Source organism: Lepidochelys kempii, chromosome 4, assembly GCF_965140285.1.
Source record: "Lepidochelys kempii isolate rLepKem1 chromosome 4, rLepKem1.hap1, whole genome shotgun sequence".
In the NCBI taxonomy this organism is placed as follows: Eukaryota; Metazoa; Chordata; order Testudines; family Cheloniidae; genus Lepidochelys; species Lepidochelys kempii.
Genome location: NC_136383.1, coordinates 27,239,400 through 27,267,268, shown reverse-complemented (window position 1 = coordinate 27,267,268; position 27,869 = coordinate 27,239,400). Strand labels below are relative to the sequence as shown.

General features: G+C 39.2%; 1 protein-coding gene across 3 annotated transcripts in view; it reads left to right on the top strand.

Annotated features, from left to right (window-relative positions):
- PPP3CA (protein phosphatase 3 catalytic subunit alpha) overlaps positions 1–22,002 on the top strand; it is a 334,463-nt gene extending 312,461 nt beyond the window's left edge. For 2 of the 3 annotated variants that reach the window (XM_073340796.2, XM_073340794.2), the window contains 4 exons: positions 7,037–7,121; positions 14,275–14,372; positions 17,110–17,139; positions 20,281–22,002. In XM_073340796.2, coding sequence (XP_073196897.1) covers positions 7,037–7,121; positions 14,275–14,372; positions 17,110–17,139; positions 20,281–20,477 — 410 coding nt within the window. In that variant the 3' untranslated portion in view covers positions 20,478–22,002. The remainder of the gene's footprint in view (positions 1–7,036; positions 7,122–14,274; positions 14,373–17,109; positions 17,140–20,280) is intronic. The other variant, XM_073340795.2, reaches the window with a different exon arrangement.
- Positions 22,003–27,869: the final 5,867 nt, after the last annotated feature.

The following is a 27,869-nucleotide window of genomic DNA, read 5'->3' as shown; positions in this document are numbered from 1 at the left end:
AGGGATACTCTCAGGTGATTAGACGTCTAAAGACAGAGAGTAGGTAGAGGCTGTTTCTTAAAGAAAAAAAGGAATAAAAACTGTCTTTCTTAATAATTCAGTTCTAGTTGAATAAAACTGAGATTACATAGTAGTTCAGGTAGAAATAAACCCCTTTAATTCCTGAAGAAGAGAAATTGACTGCTGTTAAATTGTCATTTAAATCTTCCATTTAACTATTTCTAATATTAGGACATCCTTGTTTCATGGTGATGACTTTTAACCCACACTTCCTTATTGTTTAGAATGATTCATTAACACTTAACAGTATAAAAGATAATCTTTTATTGGAAAGACAGTTCTAAAACATTCATCTTCATTTTACATTTTAAGATACAAACTTGTGATTTCAGGACAGTTCAAATGGTTACTCTGTTTTGTTAAAAATACTCAAAAACAATTAATAACATTTTAATAGATGTCCCAAAACAGTAAAAGGCAACATTTTCATGATTGATGATGGGTCTCAGGAGCTGTACATAAAAGCACACCTGTGCTTGTTCATACAGTTACCACACTTGAGCATACAAATTGTGGTAACTGAATACATGGATTTGGTTGGGTGCATAACTTCTTGAGGTCATGTAATTGCACAGGTATTTACCTGATGGCTGTGAAATTATATGCACCAATTATGAATGATGTTTTGTGTGTGGATCCCATGCCTACATTTTTGAAAATTTGCAGTATCTGGGTAAAAGGTTAATTTCCACCTACTGCATGACATGTTGCTGTGTCAATCACACTGAGTTTGTCTATGTTACTACATAGTACAGTTCTTGAGGTCATGTAATTTTCTTTAATGAAGGATGAAAGAGTTGGTCTTATTTCTGGTTCTGAAAGCGTTGAGCTATTGTCCATAGGAGCACGGAAAATAAAAGAGATTAGCACAAGTACGGGAAAAAATTGTAGACTCTTGTCACAATTTCTAACACATCTAAATAACAGTCCTGCCACCTAGACATCTTGTTAATACTAGTGAACACCACCTTATAAAACTTTCTGTGTTTTCAGTGGTGCTTTTAGTCCATCCTGAGTTTAGCTGCAACTGAAAAATTGGCAGTAGCTTATTAAACAAGATAGGTAACTGAGCTGGGTTGTATAACAACTGCATTGCCATCAACTGAAATGTGTGGAAAACCACAAATTGGGAGAATTATCTCCCTGCAGGCTCTGTCAAGAGCTCAGCAAATCTTCTGTGTAGTTTTATCAAAATTCTCCAGTTCTCCATAGGATACTTATAACGACACAGAGGAGAGTGTGAAATCCTGGCCTTAATGGGAGTTTTCTCACTGGCTTCAGTGATGCCAGGATTTCACCATGAATGCTTTTAGCTATAGTCACTGTATATGCTCAAACTCTAGAGAAACAAGATACATGTTAGAGGCTAGGGGTGCATTGCGTTTTGCTGGGTTTCCATCTATCACACCCATCGCCATGGTATCTGAGCACTTTACTCATTTACAAAAGTGACTGCAAGAAGTTCTCTGTATCTGTTTGCCTTTTCCCACCTAATTGCATTATTTCCTCCTCTCACCACCACTGTTCTGGCATCTGTGAAGAAAATAGGTGGGTGGTTAAAGTATTGATAGGTATTTAATTAATTTAATGTGAATTGTAAATAGGAATTTTCATTTAATTTTCCTCTTGAATTCTGGGACTTGAAAGAACAGCATTTAATTTTATGGAATATTTTTCTTTTTGCATTTGGAGCTTGGACAGCTGAGACTTCAGTTCACATAGAAGTTGTCTGTTGTTTCTCGGACATTCAGCAAGTTCAATTTTTCTTTAACTCAGAGCTCTGTAGAAGTGAACTCCTAATATGATGATGATCATTTGAAGAGCTGGTACTTTTTTATAATGTGGGACTTTTATAAACTGGAGGTAATTTTTTTAAGATACCGTAATTTTGTTTGCCTGACTCAAGTGGTTATTTTCCTTGGAAGTGCATACAGTATTTGTCCTTTGTGGTAATGCTGAATTGTAACTAATTCAGCGTGCAAGACTTCCATAAATATCACTAATTAATTTAGCATTAAGGTTGACTGCATTGGCTCATGTCGTTCCAGAAAGTCAAATGCATCTGTGCATAAGCCTCTCAAAATCTGGAAATATAGAGATAAGATAATGTCCCATGGGACCACACAGCTACTGCCACGCAACCTTAACTCTGCCCTCTGCAATCAGCAATACTGATTAGGAACACTGAGACAAAACCTGCCATTTTCTGTGTTGTGCTGTGTTATTGTGTTGTGTCCAACAACATTATTCCTCTCCATGCTTTCCTACTGCTGCTTGCTGTGTTAGCTGTAGCTGGATTGATCCAGAGATAAGTTGCAGCAGGTTGCCAGAGTTCTGAGAAAAGGTGCAGCTGAGGATCCATTTTTCTGGGTGGTGATATGCAGGAAGCCAAAGTAGATGATCGCAATGGCCCCTCTTGGGTCTAAAATCTAACAATGACTAAAAGAGTCATAAAAATATCTGACATTTTAAGGCTATTAGAGTGGCTACCACAGTCACCTCCAGAAACTGATGTTCTGCTAGGTATGTCAAGATGACATGGGACTACAAGTGTTTCACCCCACTTTTGCGCTCTCTTACGTATTGTCAGTGCTCAGCAGAACCCTACTTTTACAATGATATTCACACAGTGCCATGCACCCTATCTTCCCTCTGCTGAGCAATTGGCCTGAGGAGTTCTAGCTGTCTGGTGGTACACATGACACTGTGCCAAAGGCTCAGTCAGGGCTATCCAAAGATGATGTCCCAAAGGCAATCCCTGAGACAAAGATGAACAGGTGCTAGCATCAGGCAAGTCTTTGGTGGTTTGATTGGATCAGGCAAAGTGGTTGAAAATAGGTTGATCTTTATCCTCATCAAGACAAGGTCTGAGAGTTTTCCCCCACATTATGCCTGTGTATATTTTACACTGTCCTCCAAATATTTGGGAAGGTTACAGTTATATGATCTTCCCTAGGGACTCATTGGGGCATTGCTGAAAGGGGGCAGAATGCGGTGTGGGTGTGGTGATGTAGGAAACATTGCCTTAATCCTGTATTTCCCCATTTTGGAGGTTTAAGTTTGTTTTACCTTAACTGCTTCATGAGGTCATCAGAGTTTTAATATAGGTGCACTCAGCTTCTGGAACAGTACATGGCATTGGCGGTCAACCTCTGTTTTAATGATGTTTTGGGGCAGTGAATTTCCCTTGTCTTTTGAGGAAGTAGTGGTGGTGAGGGGGACATAACTGAGTGGCATCTGTATGTGGGGGACATAAGGGAGAAGCTCTTCCTGGGAACACCTCACCACCACTCAGCTATTAGTTCTGTCCTCCTGGCTCTGCCATGCCCCTACTGGAGCTGGAGGGGTCATGGGTGGGGGAGGGAAAGTGGTAACCAAAGGGCTATAGAGCACATTGGCCAGGTGGAGATACCAGGGAAGACAGGATGGTAGCCCCACACTTCTTAATCTACTTCATGGGCTACTGTAGGGGGACAGGAATTTACACAACCCACTGCAACATAGTTGTGAATTGCCCCATTCATCTCAATGCATGCTCTCTTCCCCCATCTTCAAAAATCTACACAAGCCTCTGGTGTGAAATATTAATTTTAAGACCAGCTCCCTAAGCATGTGGATTTCAGAGCAATTAGAATATTAATATCAGATATTTTGAGTGCAGTTGTAGTTGAGGAACTCCTTAACCAAACGACACCAAATTTGAATCATATAGCATACCTGTCCCCTTGTTGTGTGCATGGATTTTAAAGTACTTTGAAAACCAAAAGAAGTTCATTCTTTGGAGGCTTTGTCTTGGGAACCTTTTGATCAAATAACCCCAAATTTGTATCGGAAGCTCTCTTCCAGCCTTGACTGTGGCATGTCAATTTTAAGGCAATATACCTCTGCATGTAGATTTTAGAGCACTTTGAAAATTATGAAGAGCTCATGGGAGGGGGGAGTGAAGAGGAGGCAAATGGCTGCATTTCTGGAACCCGTTCATCAAATGACTCTCAATTTGCACTACAATAGCTACATTAATTCCTGTTGCTACATACGAGTTTTCAAGACAATCTCTCTATGTATGGGGATTTTAGAGCAATTTAAATATTAAAATCAGCTACTTGGTGGAGGGGGCTGTTTCTCAGGGACCACTTGATTAAATGACCCCAAAGATGCACCACTAACACTAACCCTGGCCTGGTGGCGATACCATAATTATCAAAACAACATTGGTATGTATGTCGATTTCAAAGCACTTTAAAATATTGACTCGTAAGGAGAAAGCGCTGTTGTCATAAATATAAAGGAAAGGGTAACAACCTTCCTGTATACAGTACTATAAAATCCCTCCTGGCTAGAGGCACAAAATCCTTTTACCTGTAAAGGGTTAAGAAGCTCAGGTAACCTGGTTGGCACCTGACCAAAAGGACCAATAAGGGGACAAGATACTTTCAAATCTGGGGATGGGGGGAAGAGGTTTTGGTCTGTCTGTTCTGAGTGCTTACCAGACAGAAATCAAGGAAGTAAGCAATCCAACTCCATTAGAATTGGAAGTAAAGGAAGGAAATGCGTTAGTTTATCTTTTGTTTTAGCTTGTGAATTTTCCCTATGCTAGAAGGAGGTTTATCCCTGGTTTTTGTTCTTTTAAGTTTTGCCTAGAGGGAAATCCTCTGTTTTAAATCTGATTGTCCTGTAAAATTACCTTCCATCCTGATTTTACGGAGGTGTTTCTTTTACTTTTTTTTTCTTTACAATAAAGTTCTGTTTTTTAAAAATCTGATTGGGTTTTTAGTGTCCTACAAACCCAAGGGTCTGGTTTGTGCTCACCTGGTTTATTTTTCAAGCCTCCCCAGGAAAGGGGGTGTAGACTTGGGGGGATATTTTGTGAAAATAGGAACTCCAAGTGGTCCTTTCCCTGATTCTTTGTCAAATCACTTGGTGGTAGCAACATACCTCAGTACAAGGACAAATAGAGATTTGTGACTTGGGAAAGTTTTAAACTAAGCTGGTAGAAATAAGCTTTGGGGGTCTTTCATGCAGGTCCCCATATCTGTACCCTGGAGTTCAAAGTGGGGAGGGAACCCTGACAGTGTTCTTGGGGCAAAACTTCCAAAGAAGCTCTTTAACAGATCATAACCCAAAGCAAAAGACAGGCAAAAAGTAGTAATGTGCCCAGCAGATATTCTCAGAACTCTGCCACGGCAGGACTCAAATACATATTCTTTGAGTACTGCTTGGGGTCTGCGACTACAGCACGTTGCCTTCAGCCACCAAGTGACTCTGACATGAGGGCCCCTCTGCACACATTTGTCCACCTCGGAGCAGCAGTCCTGCAGAGCGTTCACAAATCATTCGGTGTAGCACATCGCCCAGGCTCGTGTCAGTTTCTAGAACTATCTTTAACCCCTATTCACTTCTAAAAGATGGCTTCCTCGATGTGACACTGGATGCTAGTGGAGGTCAGAGCTAATAGGATGGCATCGGGTGATGTGGACCAGTGCCGTACTTCGAACCACAGGTGTGAGGAACGCAAAAAAAAAAAAGAAAAGAAAAGCTGCAGCAGCAGCAGCAAACGGGAAATTATACTGTCTTTTTTTTTTTTTAGGGGCACTGTATCTCAGGGTCCCCTTGGTCAAATTACCCCTAACTTGTACTACTAAGCCTAACCTGGCCCTAGTGAGGAACAGCTATTTTCCAGGCAATCTCAGTACATACATGGATGTGAGAGCACGTAGAGAAATCTGCTGTTAAACGGCAAACTCATTTCAACCTGAGCTGTAGTAGTGGTGCTGCCAGCACACTTACATGAGACCTGAACGCGTCTGCACACTCAGACCTTCCTTCCTGCACCTCGTGTGGTGTCGTGGCTTGGTGACCTTCTCCTTCCCCTCCAACATGCCTTCAGGTGTAAGCAGCTGGTCTGCTCCCCTCAGTAACTACTTCAGAATGTGGGTGCAACTTTGGAGGGGTGGGGAAGGAGAAGGGCAATGAATGCAGACAGGCTTCCCTTCCCCCATTCTTCATCAGTAGGCCCCAAAAGGCTCAACCTGTATCCCTCTTGTCTTGTCTGTTCGTAAAGTGTGCTTATAGAGGAAATCATCCGTTCCATCTCAGCTTGCAGTGGACTGTTTGTGTAGACAAGCCCTTAGTGTAATATGCTGTAATATGTAACAATGGAATGAGACTGCTCCGTCTTAGTACTTCCTGGTATTGTGAGAGCATATAGGTTTTGGCAACAGGATTTGGAGTACCAAAAAATATTCTGTAGCAGCATATTAGATGATCTAGCAAGGAAGGAAAGAGAATAGAGAGTGAATGAGTTATAGATGGCCAAAAGCAAAGGAAAGGACTTTATCCCAGGGACAGATGCCACAAATTGAAATATGTGCTATATGCCTAATATTGTATGATATATTTTGCTATGTCTAATGAAGCTAAGCCATAATTACGAATTGTCTATTATTTTCATTTGAAGTGGCAAGATTAAGAATTACATTTCAGGTGTGTCATATTTGTTAACTGTTTCTAAATAAAACCTTGAAGATAATTCAGGGTGCAGATACTGTTGTTAATTCAATGCTGTTTTTAGCACCTTGATTGACTCGTTTTTCAGCACCTTGTTTTTACCATGATTTGGTGAGGTTCCCAACTTTTGAAGCACAAAATTAATTTACAGGGGTGAGAACCAAGCTGCTTTCATAGGTAGCAGGAAAATAATCACATGCATTTCTCAGGGGACTTATAATATGATGCCTGGAATGTCCAGAAGTGATGGAAATGTTTTCAATGGTAAATTACCAAAATCAGGATTTTAAACTTCCCTTACAGAGATGGCTCTTCAGTTGGGCAAACTGTGGTAAGATAGAGCCAATTACTATCAGTATACAGTGACGCATCAGATTTGTAAAAGACTTGTGTTCAAAATACAAAGTGGTGATATAGTGCTTATAAGTTACTTCCATTTATTTTAATGTTTGTTTGTTTTTTTACATAGGAGCAACAGCTGCAGCTCGAAAGGAGGTTATTAGGAACAAGATCCGAGCAATAGGAAAGATGGCCAGAGTGTTCTCTGTCCTAAGGTAGAACTTCTTTGTTTAAATTGCCAGAACACTGTATCGTTGCTCAAGTGGTAACTTTTTGATGCTACAGCATGCCAGTCAAACAAGATGCATCGAGCCCTTTGGCAAAGTGCTACACAGCATTATCAGTGAACAGTCAATTGCTAATATTCTGAAATACTAAGTCCCTTCCGCAGCACTTCTGGTAAACTTCCCTTTAAAAAGAAAAAAGTTGCTTTAAAAGGAAAATCCTCAAAATCCAGAGTTTTTTAGTAAGAACCTTTCTCTGCAAGTGCACAGTTCACTCTGTTAGCCGCTCGGCTATGAGAGTTCAATGCGGAGAGAGCATGCGAGGCATAACCCGTGTCTCATTAAAGAGGAAGCCCGCTGTCACACTTTGTCACCCATTTCAGTCGCTGCTACTGTGAATATGATTAAGGATGAAAGCATCAGGTTCATTTAACTAAAACTCCAGGAAATGAACACAAACAATAGCAACTTGTTACCCTTGATCTCCACTGCTCCAATAACACATGAGCAGGGGGAACTAATTGCTGCCTAATGTTGAGAACTTTCTAGCTGACGTTTCTAAGTAGAATAGAAAACATACTGTACAGTAAAAAGAACAGGAGGACTTGTGGCACCTTAGAGACTAACACATTTATTTGAGCGTAAGGTTTCGTGGTGCCACAAGTCCTCCTGTTCTTTTTGCAGATACAGACTAACACAGCTGCTACTCTGAATCCTGTACAGGGCTATTCTTACAGCTCTTTCTGGAAAACTCACTTTTTTCCCTCTCAGCAGAACGAATTTCCCCTCATGCAATTTAATGTTGCTCTTCTGCAATCCTTTCACAGCTACTGCAATTAATGCAAAATGTTTAAGTTTTTTCAAGTGTGTTTCTTAATGTCATTTGATGTGATTTTTTTGTTCAAGTAAAAGGGGTATGATTGGCAAAAAAACATACAAACATTATTTGAAGGCTACGCTCAAGATTACAGATGAAGTCCACTGGAGTCACTTGATTGTGGCCTGACACCTGCAATTTCCAATGAGTGAGCAGTGTGGGCACAGCTGATGGTCCACATGTTGCAGACTTCAGAATCAGGGTCTTAAATAGCGTATTGAGATCATAGAATATCAGGGTTGGAAGGGACCTCAGGAGGTCATCTAGTCCAACCCCCTGCTCAAAGCAGGACCAATCCCCAATTTTTGCCCCAGATCCCTAAATGCCCCCCTCAAGGATTGAACTCACAACCCTGCGTTTAGCAGGCCAGAGATAAAGGACTTCTTTAACCTCCAAGAGTAGACTCTGTGGCAGCCAGTGTTTCTGAGCATCTTTTAACATGGAACAGGCTAAATAAAAGTCTAGACTAAAACCTACAAAAGAGTTTGATATTAGATGCTCATCTGATTTATTTGGTATTTAATAATACACTAACAATTTATACTGTATGGCACAGACTTCAAGAGTAACTAGTGGTGCTCAGTTAGAGGTGGTTCAATTCTTGTGCACCTAATCTGACCCCTTAAAGACGTCTGACTTCCACAGTTTCAACACTTTCTGAAAACCAGCCCCCTTTTAAATACTGTATTTCAATTAGGGCAAAATTTGAAGCACCCTTGAAAATCCTGGCCTTATGTGTACAACAGCTTTCATCACAAAGATTCCAAATTACTTTAAAAGAAGTATATCCGCAAGAGATTTCACAGAATCGTAGAAGATTAGGGTTGGAAGAGACCTCAGGAGGTCATCAATTCCAAACTCCTGCTCAAAGCAGGACCAACCTTCATTACTACTGCCTTCTGCCTCAGAGATGGTTGCATTTCTGTATCTCCGGAAGATCACAGCACACTGCATAATGGTACAGAAGGATGGGAAATCGTGGTACCTGATCCTTCAGGCTGTTGAGCATGCTGAAGTTAGTGAATGTTGATGGCACTCAGCTCCTTGCAGGAGCAATTCAGTGCTTTGCAGGACTGGACCTTTAATATCCATAAATAGCAGACACAACTTTGGTGTTGAGGACTATGCCTTTAAGGGCTGAGCTTTCTAGACAGAGAATCTGGGTGGGGTGCTATGAACCTCCTGTTATCCACAGCCAATTGGAACCAGAGTCATCATAAAGCAGATCTGTTGTTAAGCACCTTAAGCACTGAGGGCTAGGTTCTCAGCTAACGTTTTTAGGCACGTAGAAAACCACTGTAATCCACAAAACTTGAGATAGGTGCTTAGGCTCCCTATACAGTGGTTAGGGAGAGGTATGTCTTTCAGAATACCACAAAAACCAGCATGCTAGGCAGCTCCCTGTGTCCTAAGCCCAGCCCCTCTCAGGGAGATAGGTGCCTAAGTCAGCTGCAGGGAGGTGCCTCCTTCTGCTTGGGACTCTTGGCCGAGGGGGAAGGGGAGGAGGACAATGATGATTTCCCTCATAACCTTTAGCCCTGAGGTTAGAGTACTCACTTGGGATATGGGAGACCCCCCGCAGTTCAAGCTTCCCCGCTGCAGCTGAGGGGGTGAAGATACTGGAGCAGCCCAAACCACTGGGCTATGGGGTATTCTGATTTGGGGCTTCCTCAGACTCTCCCGTTGAAGCTGTTCCACTGCTGATAAATAATTTAAAAAGTCATTGGAGCAAGAGCAACTGGGTCCTGGTCTCCCACCTCCCAGGTGAGTTCTCATGCTTATACATGTGTGCGCTCTTCCCCCACCCCCAACCACTCTTTCATTATTTATTTACAGTGGAGCAGCTCGAGATATCAGAATACCCTATAGAGCAGTGATTAGGGCACTCCACCTGAGAGGTGGCAGATCCCTGTTCAACTACCTTCTCCCCTTCAGTCGGAGAAGGGATTTGAACCGAAGGTGTCTTGCATCCCAGGTGAGTACCCTAACCACTGGGCTAAAATGTTACGAGGAATGTCCTCTTAATCCCTCTACTTCCTTCTACCAGCCATTTTTGGGTGAGCTCACCTGCAGGGGCCGGATCCAGTAAGCAAACTGAGAGCACACTTACCGGATCAGGCCCCACAGGCAAGTTAGGCAGAGGAATGCCCCTATTTCCCCAGTCCATGAATCACACTGGGGTTTACGCATCTGGATGCCTAAAGTGAGGCTGCAGCATGCCTGTGCACAGGCAGAAACATAGGCACCTAGGGATCTTGCACTAGAAAAATTTCGGCAGCCAGTGAGTTTAGGTGCCTACAGAGTTTCATAGTAGTTGAGAAGGCTTGTGTGAATATCAGTAGGGCTTGATTCTGGGATTTAGGCATCTCAAGTGGCAGTTAGGCACCTAGATCCTTCTGTGAATCTAGCCCTGAACACTACAACAACCTTGTGTTTTAAGGTCTTGTTAGGATAACCCAGTCACAATAAACGGCATATGGAAGTCAATTTGTCTGTATTCGCAAAAAGAAAAGGAGGACTTGTGGCACCTTAGAGACGAACAAATTTATTTGAGCATAAGCTTTCATGAGCTACAGCTCACTTCATCAGATGCATCCGATGAAGTGAGCTGTAGCTCACGAAAGCTTATGCTCAAATAAATTTGTTCGTCTCTAAGGTGCCACAAGTCCTCCTTTTCTTTTTGTGAATACAGAATAACGTGGCTGCTATTCTGAAATCCGTATGAATAGAATCCTAGAAATGTAGGGCTGGAAGGGGTCTGAAAACATCATCTGAACCTTCCCTCCAAGCTGAGGCAGGGACATCCTTGACAGGTGTTTGAAGGATTTTAAGAAAAAGGTTAGACAATGCTGGGTATTCCACAACCTCCCTTGGTAACTTATTGCAATACTTAACTATCCTTATAGTTAGAAAGTTTTTCCTAATATCTAACCTAAATCTCAGTTGCTGCAGATTAAGCTGATTACTTGTTGTCCTACCGTCAATGGACATGGAGAGCAATTGATCATTATCCTCTTTATAACAATCCTTTACACATTTGAAGTCTGTTATGAGGTCCCCACTCAGTCTTCTTTTCCCAAGACTGAACATACCCATTCTTTTATCTTTTCTTCATAGATTGTTTTCTGAACCTTTTATAATTTTTGTTGCTCTCATTTGGACTCTGTCCAGTTTGTCCCCGTCTTTCCTAAAGTATGGCGCCAAGAACTGGACAGAGCACTCCACCTGGGGCCTCACTTGTGCCGAGAAGTGTGGAATAATTACTTCCCACATCCTACATATGACTCTCCAGTTAACACACCTCAAAATGATATTACCCTTTTTTTGCAGGTGCATCACATTGTTGACTGGTATTCAATTTGTGATCCAATGTAAACCCCAAGATCATTTTCTGTAGTACTACCACCTAGCCAGTTATTTCCCGTTTTGTAGTTACACATTTGATTTTTTTTCCTTCCGAAGTGTACTACATTGCACTTGTCTTTATTTAATTTAATCTTGTTGTTTTCAGACCAATTCTCCAATTTATCCAGGTCATTTTGAATTCTAATTCTGTCCTCTAAAGTGCTTGCAATCCCTTCCAGCTTGATGTCATCCACAGATTTTATAAGCAGACTCTTCACTCCATTAGCCAAGTCATTAATGAAAAATATTGAATTGTACTGGACCCGGGACAGTCCCCTGTGGAACTCCACTAGATGTATTGTCCCGGGTTAGACAGCAAACCATTGATAACTATTCTTTGAATATGGTTTTTCAACCAATTGTGTACTCATTTTATAGTAATTTCTTCTAGACCATATTTCCCTATTTGACTCAGATTTGCCACACTTTTGTGGACATGGGTTGGTAGAAGTCAGACTAGGACCTGGAACCACCCCCGATTTCTGGTGTCTTTTGCATAGGGATGTTCACTTCTACTTATTTAAGCCTCTGCTGTCTCTAAAAACTATTTTTAGCTAGTTCCCAAAAAAGCCTTTTTTAGACATCCAGAAAATCATATACTACTGCACTTCACTCACAGTATGAACACGTCCAGATCATCAGCTTCTGAGCCAGAATAGCCATAACCTCCTTAGGTATACACCGTGAAAGTGAGTTGACACATGGCCATTTTGACATAACTTGGAGAGAAAGCTGCTTTCCACATACATAAAGCTCATAATGTATAAGATCCATTGGCTATTAACACCTCAAAATCAGGGGATAAAATGGCATTTCACTCTTTTGCTAATTTCCCTAAGAAAAAGTCATCATACAAAGGTAGGTTTCGGATACATCACATAATGCCACAAGTGACACCATTTCTGCAGACATCGGTGCTTCATGATCGTACCACATAAATAATTTCAAGTGAACTATATTTTTGAGATCATATTTTTATGGTGGAAATAAAATACCTGAGCAGCAAAAGAAAAGGGAGAAGAAGGCTATGCTGAAATTCAGGGCGAGCAAAAATATATATATATATATATATATATATATATTAATTAAAAAAATATACTGTGTTACAGTAAGTGCTTGGGAAATACTGAATTTATTCTTAATTTAACAAAACAGAAATTTCAGAAAAATACCGTTTACAAATACCCTGTAACGGTAAATCCGTAAGAAATATTGGAATCATTTTCCAAGATCAATCACAAATTAGGTGAAGTGACCATTCAAAATGCAGGTTATGAATTTACTCTCAGAAATCTATTATCAACTGAGGGCTCTCAACCTTGCTTGATGTTTTAATACCCTCCAATGTGATAGAAATGCAGTGTTAATTCTGCTTGACATTCAGACCTTTGCTTGGGGCCTGATTGGAGTATAGAGGAAGAGAGAATCTGACTTGCGTTCTTAAATCATGAAAACAATCTGCATAATCTTCAGGCTGTAAATAGAATCTAACATTTATATGCTGCAGGGGAAAGAGATAAGCTCTTAAATACAGAAATCTGTGGGCCCTGCATTATTACTAAACAAAAACAATACTTAACTTGACAGCTCTTGGCGTTAGTGGAGAAAAATACATTACCATCTAGTGTACTTGGGGCCAAATTCTGCATTTGTGTGTGTGCATTTTGGCTTCCATCAGATTAACATAATTTCACATTTCAAAGAAAAATACAATAACATTTGCTTCTCTTAAAGAAATTGGGGCAGTTTTCAGTTTTTGCTGAAAAGCAAGTATCAACGCAAACAACATTATACTTCTTTAAAGCAATATTGAGATTCTTTTCAAGCTGTTCAGTCATTGTGATGAGTTGTTCTTCCTTATGCTGTTCCTCGTGCATTCAAAAGGATACATTTTACACTTCTATATTTGGAAACCTGCAAAACTTACTCCTCAAATTTCCTAAAATGATTTTCCTTGGGGGCATGAACTAAGCTAATTTACTGTCATTTTCACAGTAGCAGTAGTGAAGTTAAGACTCAAACTTCCTGTCAACTTAATGCTTTTGCTTATTGCTGGGTACCTTATAATGATTGACAATCAGCTAATTATGTACATGGCTACTAGTCTAGATGGTGTTTGTTTTTTTTAAAAAAAACAAAACCCTGATTTGGGAGAATGTGGCATAGGAATGGGTTAAATGTGTTACTAACAAATGCTATTACTCCTCTGGTCCCACTGCTCCCATGTTGATGGCTTAGAGCAGACGTACTGACCCTCCAAGCCACATCAGATGAACTTCAGAAGTTACAGAGCCGGGATTTGCCTGCTGGGGCTTGGGGTTTCTGCCCTGCGGGAGGCACCTACCAAGGCTCAGGGCTTCGGTGTTGCATCTGCTGAAGCCCTGAGCCCCAACAGGCATGCCCCACAGTGCTGAAGCTCCCCTCTGCATGCCCCTCCCACCTGGGTCAGGTAGGTGGAGAAGGGGGGGGCACTCCACGAGCCGAACTTGAACTTTAAAAGAGCCAGTGGGGCCACCCCTGGTTTACAGCAACATTACAGTGTCTGTATATATTTGCATACTTACTTCTACAGGCCCAAGTTACATTATTAGCTGAATAACAGCCCATATCCAGTACTGTGTATTGGGGAACTCACTTCTGTGCAGAGGACCTGGGCAACTTGAAACCTCAAGTAAGGCATAAGTGAGACTTCAGTGGTTCCTCATGCAGGCCCTTTGCACAGGGGCAAAGACAGCCTGAACATTAAAACGGCACTAAGATGAGGATGCAACTCGTATTGTTGAATGTATTTTCCTCAGTCCAACCGTTTGTGTTCCAATCCTAGAAAAGAAAAATTACTGATTTTATTTTTCCTCTCTACAGAGAAGAGAGTGAGAGCGTGCTGACACTGAAAGGTTTGACTCCAACAGGAATGCTGCCCAGTGGTGTACTCTCTGGAGGGAAGCAAACTCTGCAAAGTGGTAAGCATGTTTGTGTGCCATTCCATGTATAAAACAATAGACTGAACTGCAGAAGCCAAGGAAAAATAATCACAATCTTCCAAAGGAAAAAATTAAAGTACAAAATAAAACAGATGGTTTGTAATACTTGCTCATGTGTGAGTAGTTCTTATAAGGCCACTTTTCAAGTCTTATTATGTCCCACTGATTTTCAGAGAGAGAAATCAGAAAATAATCTTTACAAACATAATAAATCAGCATTACCTATAAAGTACTTTCTATTCCACCCAGTTCATAGGAAAAAAATAGAGACTATACAAACTCTTTTGCTATTCCCAGTACTGCAGATTCAGCATAAATAATGACAATCAAACTGTATTCTGTCTGCTATCTTCTCCTTCCTCATTGAGAATCACCAACAAAAATAGTTCTAGAATTGGAATTTATCTTCTGACGATTCTAAATGATGATGTAAGAGATACATAAAAGAAAGCAATTTCACAATCTGCATGAATCTGAAGTAAGGTATTTATTAATACTCTGGTCGCTATGTATGCAAGCACAATACACTTTTTCTTTCCAATTTTGTAGAAAGACATGTTACAGGGATATTGTAAGTATGTAGCAGGGATACATTTGATGTAATATTCCTCTTGGAATTTGGAGTTGCAAAAGCGTGTTTAATACTGTATTACTATATGCTCTCTTTTTTTTGTTTATCGTTCAATATATGCCAGGCACCCAAGAATGTTTTATATTTCTATAGTATAGTTCTGTTGTCAATACATGTGAGAAATGGAAATTCACTTTATATTTTTAACACAGTCTCAGCCTCTTATTTTCCTGTTTCCTTCCTGGAGTATTCTTTCTCTTTGTATTTTTCCCTTTACTGTCTCTTTTCTCTTACCTAGAAGATTCAGGTATTCTGTGGTGTGGTTTTTTTTTTGTTTGTTTGTTTGGGGGTGGGAGGAGGGGAGGAGGATGTGACTTGTGTGTTACACAGAGAGTAATGATCTGCTTTGAAAATGCTGCAATATGATTCACCAGAATGCCCATCTCAGTGTTTCGGTAGAATTATGGTATTTATCCAGACTCTTCTCATTATCATTTCTTTAGACTTGTCAGAGAATTTGGTCCAAGGAAAACGTTATTGTCATCTAGTCAAAAAATTAGGAACCAAACTCACTTAGAATGATGCCAAAAAGTTCTAGTTAAAATGACTAAAAGGAAAATCCCCTCATACTGCAGCATTCTGGCTTAGTAAAACATTCCTATACACAACCCATTACATTAGTTAACACAGAGTACACCATTCACCAACTATTCTGATATCTACATAGTTTGTTAGCACATTTTCATAGTACTATACGTATTAACAGAAAATTTGACCCATAAGTTCTGTGGAAGTATACATTTCAGTAGTCATTATTTATTTCTAAGATGTTAGTGCTACTTTGGATCCAGTTAGTCATCTTAATTTCTAACCACAGTCATTATATTTCTTTTAGTTTTTTGTTTCATTTTTGTTTCTATTTTTCAAGTCCCTTGATTTACCATCCTCTTACTTTTTAGCCTGCAAGATATAGGCTCACTGTTGTGTGTGTGGATTCCCATGGGTGACTTCTCCATGCAACAGGACGACAATATACGTCTTTTAGCATTGATCTCAATCTATATTTAACATAACTACAAAAAACTTATTTTTTTATTTAAAAAAATCATCTCAAGTTGAAGAAAAGGGGAAAAGCTAAAAGCTTTGACTCTTAATCTGTTTTCTGAAGTAGTAGGTTTTTTATCAAAATTTCTTAATAAATATCTTGACTGTGCCATCATTAAGTTCGATTTCATTTCCTGACCCCTTCAGCTTCGGAGTCTCTGGCTGTAAGAACAAATTCAAACTGACTAGTTATTTTGAATAGGGATATTTTTTTAAAAAATTGATCAACAATGGTGTACGTTACAGAGCAGCAACCTCCTAACCATAAAAGTTTCTGACCAAGCTGTTATATTTTTGCTACCAGCAGCTTTAAATCTCATATTTATCCCTTCCGTGTGTTAAATACCATCTGATTTAAAATGTTAAAAATGCTTGGATTTCAAAGATGATTGTGTAATGAGGGAGGTATGCAGATAGAGCTGGGACATGCATTGATACTGAGCTAACTTGCAAGTAAAAGAGACACAGTTTGTATTAACCCTCTGTCGTCTTCTTTTGGTTTTTTAAGTCAGGAAAGAGAACAAATGTTTATATTACCAGTTGTAAATTTTGCCCTTTTCTCTTAAATGACATTTCAGTCCTGTGCAGTACTAATAGCAACTAGTGTTCTCCAAACTGAGATAATAAATGGTGTGAATTTCTTCTGCTGGCTTTATGCCACTTCCCTCCTGCCCTTTTTGACACATTTTTTGGTAAATGCTGCAGTAGTTTTACAGCACACTGTGTAGGTCAGATGCACAATGACAATTTTTGTCAGCTTCTTTGAGTTAAAAGAAAATTTGTCAAATTTTGTTTTTTTTCTTAAAGTTTAATTTGTGAATCCTTCAGCTTCCCAAAACATTTTCTACCGCTCAAACCAGCCTGCAAACTAGACCTATTCTGTTCCTTGTATAGCATTTCTGTGTTGTCTTCTGTGCCGAAATCCAGCACTTACAGTAACATTAGTTATTAGCTCCTTTGCTATTCACTGACTTGTTCTTAGAGTTAAAATCCTCTGCTCATTTTTCTCATTCGTTTTGCTACCCCCTTTCTTCCCTTCAGCGACTGTTGAGGCTATTGAGGCTGATGAAGGTAAATTGGCCAGTCCCCTTTCTGTTGTTGCTGCAACAGATAAGGGCTCTGCTGGGTGTATTCATTTTGCTGTAGCTTGTACAGATTGTGTGGGTGTTGGGCTAACAATTGTGGCTCGGTATTAACCAAAGTATACTTGCTTTAAAGGGGAAAGTCTTTTTGTTGTGTTGTTTTTTTCTTAAAGGTACAATGATGTTCTAATTTGTGTACATTAAACTAAGTACTGAGTAGCGTGACAAGGGGACTTTTAGCTGAAAGAGAAAGGGACATGGCAGCAGTTAGTAAATGCTCTTTGACACATAACTCATAAGCTGTATTCTTAGGGCTGAATCATTTCTCTGCCTCAAATCATTTTCAGCTATCATTGATAAAGAAGAAAACAGGCAACTTTATAAACATGGTTGGGGGTGGTGGGGCTGAAGTCACTAGTAAAGAAGTAATTTTGAATGGTTCTTTGTTACAGTTCAACATGTTTTTTATGTCTCTCTAAAAAGTAAAACATGAGACATTTGTCTGCAAGATGTCCGTTTCTTCTAGTAGTATCAGTTAATGTGCTGGGTATTTATATTAGAGCAACCATTAGCACCAGCACCATCTAAGCTACAGATCTAAAGAGACTGGCTGCCTCAGAAGATTTATGAATGCTTAGTATTGCAAACTTTGGTGCTTTTATTGATGATCCTTTTAATTTAATCCACATGCAATTTTATTAACCATACTGTTAAGATCTAACTTTATATTTAAATAAGTATACACAGTATGCAATCAGTAATGTAAAGTTTTGGAAGAAGAATTTCAAAGTTCCCCTTTAAAACAAAATTCTTTTCAGTTGTATTTTGTTCTTGCCCCCCTAAAAATAGTTGACTTTTTAGCAAAAAAAAATCTCGTTGTCATGGTCATTTGGTATGATGATAAAAGTGCCTTTTTTGGCCATTTGAATTTTTTTGATCTGTATAAAGCAGTGAACACAATTGTAGAACAAAATAAGTAAGAGAAAATACAACTGCTTTCTAAATAGCAGTGAGTGAGCTGCTATTTATGTTGGAATTATCTATTCCTATTGGCAAATTCTAATCTGCAGTGTGCATTCTCGTTGACAGTTTGGCTGTTTTCTGTGATTTCTGTGACTATGTGTCGTGTTTAGTAAACTCTCAGTGTCAACTGCTAATACTTGTTGTCTGACCAGCAACTACAGCAGAGCACATTCTTCAGCACTCAGGTTTATAATATGTCTGCTTGAAATAAAACTGATTGAATACAAGCCCCATTCCAGGAATATTCATTCTTCAAGTTATTCCTTCATTTGCCATTATCACTGGTTAGCCACTATAACCATACATATTTTTACTAAATAAAGCAAACAAATGCCAGATAAAAGGTTATTTCCCCTTATAAGCATCACTGTAGTTGTTCACTGGGGCCTGATCCTGTGAGACGATCAGCACCCACAACTTCCAATGGGCTGAGAACCTTGAAGGGTCAGCCTGCAGAAGAGGAGACAAGATTTCCAGCTTAACACAGCCACCGTCTGTTAAACTTTCTTTAAGGGTTTGGCATTGGTGTTCATTAGACATCTTTATTTTAGGGGTGGAATTAAAGAAGAAGCTTTGCTGTGGGCCTTGCCCTCTTTCCACTTCTCCTCCCCCTTCAATTGAGTAATCACCATTATGTTAAATTAGTATATGTTAAAATAGTATATGCAAAAAAACCCATGCACATCAAAGTTTACTTGAAATATGAAACATCCATTAAATTGGTTAAAGAAATTAATCCTGAGGAACAAATTAGTGCACACCTTTGCACAGGAATGGTTGGCAAAATTTACGCATGACAGCTGCTTTTCACGCTCCCCACAAAATTCAGTGAGTGGTATGTTGGTACCAGGGACTTTTTTGTAAGAGATACTAAGAAGAAAAGTGCTAGCCACTTCAGAGTTGGGAGAAGATGCTGAATTTACAGAAACTTTTCTTTTTGGTAGGGTGTGGTTCTGTTGGGTCAGATTGGGAGGGGAAATGTTTATCTCTCAAACTCCTTTACCTTGTTGTCCCAGCAAGTTTGCGTGTTCCTGGTACTAATACACCATCTCTGCTATGTGGCATGTTAAGGTAGAAGTATAACAAAAACGCAACCAACGTTCTGGAAATACGGTAAATTGATTTGATTTTGAATAGACGAGAAAAATGCACGGAAGGCTACAAAAAGTTATATTAATGGCTGTCAACAACTCTTTGCCTACAGTGCCTTTTTTTCTTCTGTTTTAAATAGATGTCTCTTCAAAAATAAGTCCTGTAATAAAATAGTTGTATCAGATTCTACAGATAGTTTTGCCTAATCTGTGGACACCTGCTGAGATCAATGAAATTGTCATTGCTGAAGGACAGATTCATTGACTTTTTTAATTCAGTTATTGGGTCCTATGCTGATATATTTTCAAAGTTAAGAGGAACAAATATGCCAGAAGAATGATATTTTTAGTCCATGTCATACTGAATTACTCCAGTTTAACCAAATTACTTTCTAGGACCCAGGAGATGACAGGGAAAGTTACTGCTCTTGAGTAACACATGAGCAGTTGATCCGTGATTAAAAAATTGTAAGGCATTCCAAAAGGATTATAGGACTATCCCTGTTTGATATCTTTAATGTGTATCCATCAAATTGATCACTCTGTGCCATACATGATTTCTGATTGGCACAGTATGTAAGTCTTTATTCAGTCCTTACTCCAAAAATAAGTCCTTGAAAGTTTGCCAGAGTAAGGATGCTAAGGTTGGACACAAGGTTTAAGGCTTTAATTTATTACAACGAAGTATAGATAGATAGTCATTTTGCCTTGAGCACTGCTCATAATTACAAATTGTAGCTTTATGTCAGCTTCATAATATTTTAAGCCAAACTCAAGTGGACAAAAAGATATTAGAATTTAATCTTGTTGAAAGACATTTGGTTTGCGAGAGACATTGGTTGTTAATTTTTCAGTTTTTTCCAAATACGGTAAGAAGTCTATTGTGCTATCAGATTTTGTCATTTTGTTCATCACAATGAGGGAATTTCTCAGTTACTGACTGTTGATAAATTGATAAAATACCAACAGTTTGACTTTGCTAACTTCCTTCTTTTTTTTAATAATCCTTTATTTAGCTATCAAAGGATTCTCACCACAGCATAAGATCACTAGTTTTGAAGAAGCCAAAGGCTTAGATCGAATTAATGAGAGGATGCCTCCTCGCAGAGATGCCATGCCATCTGATGCCAACCTTAACTCCATCAACAAGGCAATCTCCTCAGAGACTAATGGCACTGACAGCAATGGCAGTAATAGCAGTAATATTCAGTGACCACTTCCTGTTTTTTTAGCTGCAGGGCATGATGGGATTGCTGCACATCAACGGTTGGATGTTCTTGCCTCTGATAATAGCTTACTTGCTCTGGGAGCCAGATGTTGGAGTCAGTTTACAATATCATCTAAGAAGAGATAGTAAACTTTATTTTGGTGGGTGGGGGGTGGGGGCTAAACACCTCCTTTGGATATGCCTTTAAAATGCTTATAGAAATATGAAAGCTAATGCTGGTATATATTGCAAAGTTAGGGGAATTGAACATGTTTTCCTACTGCATTGGGAACTTCTAGATATGTTACTGAAAGGCCTTTTATTATGTTACTGGACATGAAAACTTTGTCTAATTTCTTACTAACTATTGTACGTTTACAGTTGCAGCACTAAATATGGATGACATCAAAACATTTTTAACAAAATGATGTACAAACTAAATAAGGACTATTTATTGATAATGTTTTGCTACTCTTGTCAGACAATGGCTATAAAATAAATTAGGCAGTCTTTAAAAATATAAAAACAGAATGTTGCAAATTTGTTAAAAATGCCAAAAAAGGAAAAAAAAAAAAAGACAGTTTAATTTTGTACAGATTATGCTTACCTCAGGTTTCTTTAGTGTGCTTCAATGCCCTTCTTTAAATATAACACTTATCTTACTAATTTGGCAGCAAGTATCTTTTTCTTCAACTTAAAAAAAACTGGAATAATGCTACCATTTATCTTTTTTTTTTTTTGCTGTTTATATTTAGGGGGGGTTGTTTGTTTTTGGGGGGGCAGTTTTTCGTAAATCAAGTCTTGGTTGTGGCTTGCTGAATTTAAATATTTATGAGTGGTGCATTTTTAAGTATAGTGAACAAGACACCATATTAAGTGCAGTGAAAAGCATCTATATTCTGTAAAAATCTGCCTATGCATGTTTTTTAAGAAAAAAATTGGCTGTATAGGCCTGTATGGGACTGTAATGCGCTTAGTGGTCTGACTTATACTGGAAATGTATGTATACTGGCGTACTTTATATTCTCTAAAAAAAAAAATGCTTAATGCCTTTGAAATTTTGTAATCAAAAAGAGCTTTGAAAAATCTAAGGGGGAAAGTATTCTTAAAAAGTTTTTAACATAAGCTTGTCAGTGCACATATAGATGGTTAGCATGTTTAGCAAACCTTGTGAAATTTAAATAAGTTTGTAGTTACATGTGAAACTCTAAATGCATGATAACTGTTAATGTCATAATGGTTTAGTCATTTAGTTATGTTCTGTCATGTGCCACAAAATGTGTAATTTTTTCACTTTTTTCCCTTTGTATATCAGTTACGGGTTACAACTGGTTCATTTTAAAAAAGAAAAACAAAACAGTCCATTGATATTTTTTAACAATTGTATAAGTGCCCAAGTAATTCACTACAGCCTACAGCCTTGCCTTTGTAATTTGACTTCTGAAATGTTGGCAATCAAAGCATGCACTTGTAATGATGAAAAAAGCATTTTATATTACTACTCAATAAAAATGTGCATGAATTTAAGGTGCTTTTCTCTCTCTGGCTGAATCTCTCAAGAATGCATGCTCCTACACACACCTTGTTCTCATTATTTCCTTTTTTTCATACAGAAGAAAAGACATCCATTTAGGAGATAAATGCCACAGGATGGCTTGAAACTTCTAGTGAAAGGTCATCTTTTTACTAAAGACAAAATAATTTATTACCAAGTTGTTTCAGAGTTCTTGGATGTTTCAACTGTAATAAAGAGCTGAAAACGGCCATTATTTCTGTTTTTCCCCAAATTCCAAGCCGAGTTGTTTTTCTCCTACACTGTGTACCATGTACTGCAACTATTTTGACAAACAATGTGAAAAGCTTACTGTGTGCCCTATTTCACTGCTCTTTCTAGTGTCTTATATTTCCCATACACTTTCCTCTTTCTAGCTAACATCATTGCAGGTAGATTAACCAGATATCCCAATTTTATAGGGACAGTCCTGATTTTTGGGTCTTTTTCTTATATAGGCTCCTATTACCGCCATCCCAATTTTTCACACTTGCTATCTGGTCACCCTAATTGCAGATTTAGCTTGCAGCAACGGATAGTGTATTTCTGCGCTGTATCCAGGCTGGACGTTCTGATTACACTCTGTGGCCATAGGCCTCCAAAGCCTTCTGTGTTGAAGCAAAGCAATACTTCTTTTTTGGATTTCTGAATAGAAATTCACATTGACAGAAAGTTTATGGACTTAACCCTGAAGTAGAACATGAAGATACTCTTCTTCTGTTCTGATTATTTTTAAAAAATCCAGTTGAAATCCTAAATTCTTGGTTTTGGTTTTGGTTTTTTGTTCTGGCTTGTAAATCGTGAAGATATAATTGCAGGTGGTGAAGAGCATCTCTCTCATATTAGAAATGAACAAGTGGAACAGACAAATCTTGGACATGTTCCTAGTCAGTTCTATTCTGCACTTAGCTGAAATAGCGTAATTTCTAATGACACTTAAGAACTCTTCGAGATGCTAAGATTTAAAGCCTTCATTTTGTTCAAACATGAAATTTAACACCTTCTGTCTGGCTTCTTACTCCTTTTTGTGTCCTTTGTCTTTCCTCTACTTCCGAGTCTCTTGTGCTCTTATTCGAGCAGGAAATGCTCACGACAGCAATGGTCATCAGTATTGCATTGGTTCTCCTTTGAGGTGCCATTATTAACCATTGATTTGGTGTCTCACTTAACACTAAAACACCTGTGTTAATGAGTGTCTTTTCCCTATTCACCATGTTTCCTATTGATTTGGCAGAATAAAACATAGGATAAAATCACAGCTGTTCCATGATATCCAGGACTCAGTGATAAGAAGGTAAAAAGAATAATATAAATCTATAATTGGTTTTCGCAGATCACGATAAGAAAAAATAAGTCCTTCAAAGAAGATGGGAACAGAGGGTAGTTATCCATCTGTTCTAAAGAATAATATCATCAAATGGTCTTTACAAAAAAATGTTATGAAAGTTTGCATGAAATGGCAATATAGCTCTTTGGCCTGACCAGTCATGCTTATTTACCAGACTGTGGACCTTATCAGTGAGCTCAGTCTCAACAGCCAATGCCCCGATCAGTCAGTGAGTTTACAAGTCTTATCTAACTGGCAATGAAAGTACAGGGAAACAAAGAACTGTAGAGTAGTGAAGGTTTATTTCAAAAACCCCGCACTTCTCCGTTAGGAGGTGTTTTAAATTCTTGCTATTTATCAAAAGCAGACAAAAATTAATGGATGTGGCATAAAGCAAAGCATAGAGTGTAGTCTCAGGACGTGCGCAGGCTCACACAAAGATAGCTTCTGCTCTGTGCAGTATTGATTCCCTCCGCACCAGGTTAGAGCAGTCTGAGAGTTACTCTAGTATATGCCACCTGCAAACATGTCCAAGAGGCTAAAAATGCCATTCAAAGGTCAGCATGGTACATATCGGCCTGACAACCCCCTTCCCTCCAGCCATGTTTTCTTTTCCCTGCTGCACCAGCTGCCAGAAAAGAGTGCTTGGAGTAAGAGGTCTGTGCCACTGAAGGATTCCCTTAGAGTGAAATGATTCTCCACAGGCTGTTTACACTGGCTTTAGGATTGAATTATGTTGGTGTGGCAGAAAGCAGCTGCAGAATACCCATGGTATGGCCCTGTGTAGTTTCATCTCTACTGCATAAGCCATAATAAAAAAGTAAAACAAATGGCTGATGCGAACAGCAAGATTTAAAATTTGATTTTTTTTCCAACCGCCCTGTGTCTTCTATAGGGAAAAGGGTTTGTTTCTCCTGATGCTCTTTATGTGCATGTTGTGAACAACATAGTAATAGTCCTTGTAAATTATTCAGCATTTTGAGAGGTCACTACTAGGTGTTAACTATTTCTAAACCTTGTCCAGTGGCCCCACAGAACTGTGCTTGCCACAGTCATATTTGTTAGGCCAGAGTTGCAAACATCTCATCCAACTTTTCCAGAATTTGGAGTGTTCTGGCTCAGGGTCACTTTTGTTGCTAGCAAGGACCCAGTGTGAGTTCCCTGACCAGTGTGAATACAGTTTCTGAGAACTGTGCTAGTTAGGGTGACCAGATGTCCTGATTTTATAGGGACAGTCCCAGTTTTGGGGGCTTTTTCTTATATAGGCACCTATTACCCCCTACTCCTTGTATTACCCCCGATTTTTTACACTTGCGATCTGGTCACCCTAATGCTAGTCAAATCATGGTCAGGAAAGCTGCATTAGCAGTGCTTGTTAAAATAGGTCTGCTCCCAACTTGGTGAAAGCCTAACTTTGCTACTTGGGAAGCAAACCGAAGAGGACGTTCAAACCCAGAAACTATCCTTTTAAGGATGATTTCTAGATACATTTTTTAAAATGATTTAAAATTACAACAGAACGTCAAAGTTCCGAACACCTTGGGAATGGAGGTTGTTTGTAACTCTGAAATGTTCATAACTCTGAACAAAACGTTCTGGTTGTCCTTTCAGAAGTTTACAACTGAACTTTGACTTACTACAGCTTTGAAACTTTACTATGCAGAAGAAAAATGCTGCTTTCCTTTTATTTTTTTTTAATAGTTTATGTTTAACACAGTACGGTACTGTGTTGCGCTTTTTTTTTTGGGGGGGGGGGGTCTCTGCTGCTGCCTGATTGTGTACGTCCAGTTCCAAATGAGGTGTATGGTTGACTGGTCAGTTCGTAACTCTGGTATTTGTCACTCTGAGGTTCTACTGGAGCTTGGAGATTTCTTAAAAATCTGTATCCTTCCTCTCCAAGATACCTTAGCTCAGCTTACAGTTGAGACTGCCAAATCGTATCACTTCCTGTGAAGAGAAGGACGTGAGTGTCTCAGTTTCAGGATAGCTGCACCTTTAATCCCCCTCCATTGTCTACTCAAGGAATGCCCCCTTCCAGTGTCAGGCCTTCAGTTGTCACCTCTCTCTGGGCAGGGACCTGGATCCCACTACTTGCCGACCAGGAATTTAGGCTTGCAACTCCTTGCATTTCACTGCAATTAAGTCCAGTCCCTGCTTTTTGCTTTCTTTCCTAGGATAATGACAGTGTCTTACAACTCTTTCAAAGCAGAGTTACGTTTCTTTACAAACAAAACAATACAGAGAAAATACACAACAATAACAGTATCTAATCACTTTATCAGTAGCTCCTCATCGGTCCTATGGAGATCCTGGCAGGTTTGTCTTTCCAACCCTTCAACAGGGCTGGGTCCACCCTTGGACAAAAGCTTATGTGCATTTGCTGAACCAAAACTCCCTTGTATCTGATTAAACTCAGGTTTTTATACTAGAAGTCCTTTCTTTGTCTCCTGGGGCTTTTGGTACCTTTTTGGACCAGTATGTGCAAACCACCACAGGGAGTGGTACTTCCCAGGAACTGCAGTAATCACCACCCACTGATTTTAGCTCCTGGAGGAACTCCATGGAGTGAAATATAATCCCTAATCTACAGAGATACATAGAACATTCATAATCTTAATGTAATACAGTCCCTAAAGATACTACATGTGGCTGCAATAATTGTCACAGAGAGTACCTTCAACTTCAAATTTTAAAAAGCAAGCAGAAAACTTTTTTTTTTAATAGTTTACAGCTCTCTTGGATAAAGTTACTTTTATGGAGGGTTTTTTTTCTTCACAGTTCATTTTTAACAATTGAAGACAATTAGTTTCACATGTTCAAACTTACTGGAAAACAGTATGAAATACACAATTACTAGTAGGACAGACACAGCTGGGATAATGTGCATTTTGTTAAACATTTTTTAAAAGTACATTAAAGTGTCTAGTTACTGTAGTATAGAAAACGAGAGACTGGGAAACTTTTTGCAGTTAGACTTTTTCAATATTCTTGGCATCAACTAATTTTGGAATCACAAAACCAGTATGAGTCCACAAACCATTTCTCCTGTAATTTAAACCTATAAGATTTTCCCCAAGGCTGCTTTGACTTCAGAAAAGATAATATGGCAGCTGTTTATTAGCATTAGAAGTATCCCTCTAATGCTAAGCTGGCCTAAGTGTGTGGTAAATACTTAATGAAACATATACTGTATGCATAATTTTCTTCCTCTCTCTCCTCTTTTTTCCCCCCTCTCTCTTTCCCTCTGCCCATGGTCATCTTAATCTTTTCCACTATTTTTTTGTTTGGTTTTTATTCCTTTTCTTATTGGCTCAAATGTCCTAATATAGCAAAACAAAACCGGTGTCTCTTACGGCCTTCACACAATAATAGTATGAAGCCACCACACAGGCATGACGGTGTCCAAATAATCATGATTACTAAATATGTACAATATGTGAGGCCCAGTTACATATACGTACTGCTGCTCTGGCGGACTTCTAAGGACTTGTCTACGCGGTCTTTTAGTTGACATCAGGAGGGTGTAAATTTTAGTCTGCACCAACATGTAGTGCACTCCCTGGGCTGTATGATCCCTGCTGGCATGCACTAAAAGTTCCCCAAGGCTCGTTAATGTAGTCCTGTCTCAACCAGTACTATGTTAACGCACACGAGGGATCTTTTAGTTTTAGTGTATGTCAACAGGATCCACAGCGGTCAGTTCGCATGTAACACGCTCAGACCGACTAATATGTACACCCCTTTGGTGCTGACAAAAGCACTGTAGATGAGCCCTCAAACACAGAACACTGAGTGCCACTAGAGGGGGCTCACAAACTATATAAAGGGGTTTTACTCAATTCCTGTATGCTGCAACTTTTCCCCTTTAATGTAAAAGTACATGGTTAAAATGTTACACAATCATTACTATAATTAAATGTAAAACATGCTACAGATTAGGTCTGGGAGGGGGATTATAACTTGACTCTGGTTGATGACTTTGTGCATATACCAACAATAGCATCTGGAAGAGTGTCTGCACTTTCTCGGGTAGCAGTATCAGCAACATCTTCCAGCTATGTAGTCTTAGGGTCACTTGTAGTACAAACAGGAGCATCACATCTCTGCAACTACGTTGTTTTTACAGGCTCAGTATTTTCAGTGGGTGTTCCTAGGGTAGAACATCCTGAGGAACTTGTGCTTGAAATTGGCCTATGTACTTTCTCCATGAAAATTTTGTTGCCACTTCTATCTGCTTATACCAGTGACATAATCACTCCAGGTTTCCACAAATTATCTCAGCAATCTCGGACTCAAATTTTTCTCCCAGTTCATTTTGACTATTGGTAGCCATTTGATCAAACTGTTTCTTAAAGTCCCTCTGTAGATGTGGTTTTTAACAAGCCCGTGTAAGACCTTCAATTGCAGCCCATAAAAAATAGCTCTGGCATCTGATTTGTAGTAACATGTACTGCATTTCTATAGACCGAGAGAAAATTCACAATCTTGGTTTGCAAGCTACCTTTGTCTGGACCCATCG